Source organism: Brachyhypopomus gauderio, unplaced genomic scaffold (genome assembly GCF_052324685.1).
Source record: "Brachyhypopomus gauderio isolate BG-103 unplaced genomic scaffold, BGAUD_0.2 sc799, whole genome shotgun sequence".
Lineage (NCBI taxonomy): Eukaryota > Metazoa > Chordata > Actinopteri > Gymnotiformes > Hypopomidae > Brachyhypopomus > Brachyhypopomus gauderio.
This window is the reverse complement of record NW_027507619.1, coordinates 5,001-10,000: the sequence shown is the minus strand read 5'-3', so window position 1 is coordinate 10,000 and position 5,000 is coordinate 5,001. Positions and strand designations below refer to the sequence as shown.

Here is a 5,000-nt window from a genome sequence, read left to right as displayed (position 1 = left end):
TGCACACTGTCTATGGAGACCAACAGGACACACACAGCAGGGCCAGGCGAGGCAGAGACAAGGAAACTACCCCTCAGTTCCTCTCCTCCCTCTCCTCCTCTCCCTCACTAGTTTTTCATTTGTTTCTCCTGTAAAAACTGCTCTCTCTTCCTCAGGGTTCTCACAGGCACAGTTAACCCCAGCTTCAGGACGTCTGCGGGCTTTAGAAAAGCCCTTCTATACCTCTAACATAGGCCACATATGCCATTTTACCAAACAAATAAGACTAGCATGTGAAGGACAGTGTTTTATTTACAATTTTAAAAACACAAACAAGAAACCTTTGGAAAGTGTGTATGAGCGCGCGTCCTCGCTACCTCTGAGGTGCTCGGCGTCAAGGTGGTTGCGTTCGTCTTTGCTGCTCAGGTGGGCGGAGACGCCAAGCGCCCCGGTGAGGGCCAGCAACCCCGAGCCTCCACCCAGGGCCAGGCCGGACGGGTGGGGCGTCAGCGGGAGGCCCGAGGTGTGGTGAGACAGGTGCTGGAGTTGCTGCTGCTGTTACACAAGCAGAGTGGGAGAGGGAGACAGGGAGAGAGAGAGACAGGGAGAGAGAGAGACAGGGAGAGAGAGAGAAGCACACGGGGGAAGACAGAAGGGGCAGGCGGATAAGGAGGGACAAGAAATGGGGGGGGGGAGAAAAAGAGGGAGAAAAGAGAAAAAGAAAGAGATCACAAGCAGATAAAGAGAGGTCACTTCTCAATGGGCTAGATTACAGCATGTTTTGTGCCGCTGTTGTGTGTGAGTGGGAGTGTTTAGGTGTGGGTGTGTGTGTGTGTGTGTGTGTGTGTGTGTGTGTGTGTGTGTGTGTCTATAATCCACACGTCTGGCTGCAGTTAAGACACTTTCTCTAGCATGCCGTTTTTCTCTGTTCTGATCATATTACTCCACTTAAACCCTATTGTTAGAGCTCTCACAGTACAATAACAACAGAGAGAGAGAGAGAGAGAGAGAGAGAGAGAGACAGAGAGATGAATGTTATTGTGTGTGTGTGTGTGTGTGTGTGTGTGTGTGTGTGTGTGTGTGTTTCTTGGGTGGGTGTAAACTTGAAAAACTACCGGATTTCCTTCCCTGTGTGCATATGTAACTGGACACTGATAATTAGACGTTGAACTAGCATGTTAATAAAGCCGTTCTGAGTTGGCCTGTATCCCTGTATCTGTACCATTGTGCTGTGTGAACAGGATGTGGAGACTGTGAGAGTGTGAAGGTGGTTGCAGGTCACTCACCCCAATGATGGCGTTGAGCTCCGCCATGGTGACCTGCTTCGCCCTCTCCACTGCCTGAACCACCTGCTGCTGGTGCTACACACACACACACACACACACACACACACCCCCACCCCCACACCCAGACACACCCCCCCACACACACAGACGCACCCCCCCACACACACAGACGTACCCCCCCACACACACACACACACACACAGATGTACCCACAGCCACCCGAACACACACACACACACATGCACGCAAGTTAGAGAATGCAATATATATATATATATATAGCCACAGTACACAAACACACAGCACAATGACCCTATCCACATACACAGCTTACAGAGTGATGCAAATCATAAAACAAATAGTCACACACACAAAGACAAACAGTCTTTAAATAAGGACAGGGAAATGCACACATTTACACCCACCCACACACACACACACACCGTAAACACAGACAGAGTACACACTACCCTGACCTTCCCTGTCAGTAGAACCTAACTCACAGTAATTGCCTAAACCTCCGTATCACACGGCAGCACTGAGTACTCCATCACTGACGCGTCTCACGCAGTTACACCTGGTCGCACGTTTTGTCTCACGCGATTCTACCCCAGTCTTCTGTCTCATGAGACGCCTGATGAGTCACACGTGGCTCTGCGTAAATGTGCGACTTCTGCCAATATACACGGGGTGTAAATGCTTCAGGAGACGTTTCATTTATACTGATGCATATTTCATGAGTGATGTGGTCTGTGTGAAAAATAAGCCTTCAATACCATTCCATTGTTGTTATATATTTGTAAATCATATATAGGGGAGACCGGGGATGGTTGTAACACTTTTTGCTTCAGCACCTGTAACTCACTGAATTTTTGAACTAGACTTCTCAAACTTTTATACAAAGTACACCCATTTGTTTACTACAAATGGTACCAATTCTTCAATTGAAATATCACAGCCATAGTGGGTTGATGTCAAATACATGGTGTTCCCTTGTTACAACCTACCCCACTACCAGGGTAGGTTGTAACACATGCTGGGGTAAGTTGTAACAATTAGACTAAAGAAGCAAAAATGGAGGCCACACCATGAAATATGCTTCAAAAATAGTTTTTTAAAATAAAATAACAACCTAGAACAATGTCCTTCTCTCTGTGACTGACCATAACTCATATCCACTTTGTTTTACTCAGAAGTGTGTGTGTGTGTGTGTGTGTGTGTGTGTGTGTGGCTGTGTAAATTAGTGTAGTAGAACAAACTTATTTAACAATATGTATGCTTAATGAACACTAATATAATGTACCTGTGTAAAGAACATGTAGGTCAAATAATAAACAACGTCAGTATGTTTGTGTGTGTGTGTGTGTGTGTGTGTGTGTGTGTGTGTGTGTGTGTGTGTGTGTGTGTGTGTGTGTGTGTGTGTGTTACATGGCAGATACCATGTGCCTTTGCAACTGATCTGACTGACTTGCCCTTCTTTGTGACCTCATCAGATGCTTCTTTTAAAAACATTTGCAGGCACACCTCTGTCAGTCTTTCTTTAAAATGATTAAAAATCAAAAATGTTTTCTTAGTTGTATGTAAGGTGATGGTTGTAACACGTTTTAAAGCTGTGTTTACAACCCACCCCACCCCTGTCAGCCATTGTTTAACTAGCTGTATTAGCAAGGTGATTTCAAATTAACGGGAAAAATGCATCACAATTTACCTGAGAAACTACATTTTAATGTAATATAATTCATATGGTTTTATCTGCAATAGAATAAGTACTAAACAAAATATAATCTTGATTCAGAAATTTACTTTTTCACCTGAAAATCAGTTTTTTTCAATGGAATCTGCTTGCGCCTGTTTACAGCCTTGATATTCACCATGTGGGATCAGGGAGGAATTGGGTAAACACTGGAATGATCATATGACTCCTATCTTATCCGTGATCAGTGGAACTGATGGTGTTACAACTCTCCCCATGTTACAACCATACCCGGTCTCCCATATATATATATATATATATATATATATATATATATATATATATATATATATATATATATATATATATATATATATATATATAAATCAGCCTAAAATTACAGAAAGGTAACCGAGGAATCATCTTTCAAAAAATGTTTTGTTTTAAGAGGCCGGATCAGAAATAACTTTAATAACTTCTAAATGCTTTTGGAGGACTCCCATTAGGACTGAAATCTCATTAGGACTTCTCAGCGCATCATAACAGGATGAAATGTGACATTAATGAATTCAGAAAGTCCTACATTTCGAAACTCGCTGTGGGACCTCATCAAGCAAGGGGAGATAGAACGCTAAACACGTCTAGCCTTCGAGGTTGAGAACGGACCGCGCACCTGCCACGCGCTCGTAACGTAATTAACCGAACGACTCTCTTCAGTCACATGGACATTAGTTGCTTTTTCGTGAGTTTCTCACTCAGTGTGCTAGAAGAACGAAAGGGGGGGGGGGGGGCATACGGGAAAGACGAGCAAAAGGAAATAGTTCCCAAGAGATTCATTTTCATCCGGTGAGTGCCTTCTGACTAACTCCCATGCAGTTAGCGGCACTCGTGGATACAGTCGCGTGGGCGAGGCATAAAGTTCCAGAAAATAGCGCATCTTTCGAAAACATCAGCGTGGAAAAGGATGTGAAAGTACGAGCAATACTAAAAATCTGGACTAAAAAGCTGTTTGTCTGGAAAACTCCCTCAAAACTATTTTAAAACATGTAACTCATTATATTTCCAGGCAGCTCAACAGACAGTTCCAGGCCCACCAGAGGGCATCACTTGTTTTTTAAACCAAATTATATGTCTGGACACATCAATAAACTGGAATCAATGTTTACATTTAAACAGTGTGAACCACCGGTGCAAAATTAAATGCAAGATGGTGAAAGAAAACCTTGCATTCTGAGTATAAAGTAGACATAGTAGGAGAGTGCAAATTCTAGAAACAAAACTTAAGTACATTATTCACAATTTCAGTTCATTTCACACTCAGTCACTGAAGGAAAGATTCTGGATTTCCTGCAAGTGCTGATGCTCAGTTAAATGTCCTGACGTCTCTCTGAACGTAGTAACAACGGTGACATTTATGGTAATGTGATGTCAGTGAGTACCTAAGATTTAGATGACACTTATTTGAACAGCAGCGCTAATGATAACTGAGGATGCAATCAAAAAGTGAGAGGAAATGATGGATGGATAATGAAAGTTTTCCTAAATGTGTGTATATCTGTGCGTGTGACAGAGAGGGAAGGCGAGACAGAGAGAGAGAGAGAGAGAGAGAGAGAGAGAGAGAGAGATGAGTCGTCAGTCACTGTCAGCATACCTCCTGAGAGAGGAAAGGGATGATCTGTGCACAGATAGCACTGAGACGTTTCACAATCTCCGCCTGTGAGAGAAAGCACACACACACACACACACACACACACATTACACTGGAACTAGTTCAGTACATTATCATTTCCATTCCCCAGTACAGACATGGGTGCATTTTTGGTGAAGCCTGATTGATATGCAATTCCTGAAACCAATATTGATGCATTTATAAGATAGGAACATGGGGTAAACACTAATAGATCTGAACACGTAGCCTCCCCAGAGACTTCAACAACCACCATGGAACTTCCTGCCTTATCCTCAGTTCAAAGTATCCGTTATACCCATTATATAATTATTCTAGCATTATTTACTGTTACTAAATTATAGTATGTGATATA

The 5,000-nt window shown here is 43.0% G+C and overlaps 1 protein-coding gene across 2 annotated transcripts in view; it reads right to left on the bottom strand.

The window, feature by feature from the left end:
• Nucleotides 1–4,730, bottom strand: part of tle2b (TLE family member 2, transcriptional corepressor b) — a 16,731-nt gene extending 12,001 nt beyond the window's left edge. Inside the window, exons 1-3 of one of the 2 annotated variants that reach the window (XM_076996672.1) lie at nucleotides 4,610–4,730; nucleotides 1,266–1,340; nucleotides 357–534 (exon numbers count right to left, since the gene is read on the bottom strand). In XM_076996672.1, coding sequence (XP_076852787.1) covers nucleotides 357–534; nucleotides 1,266–1,340; nucleotides 4,610–4,714 — 358 coding nt within the window. In that variant the 5' untranslated portion in view covers nucleotides 4,715–4,730. The remainder of the gene's footprint in view (nucleotides 1–356; nucleotides 535–1,265; nucleotides 1,341–4,609) is intronic. The other variant, XM_076996673.1, reaches the window with a different exon arrangement.
• Between the last annotated feature and the right edge of the window lie 270 nt (nucleotides 4,731–5,000).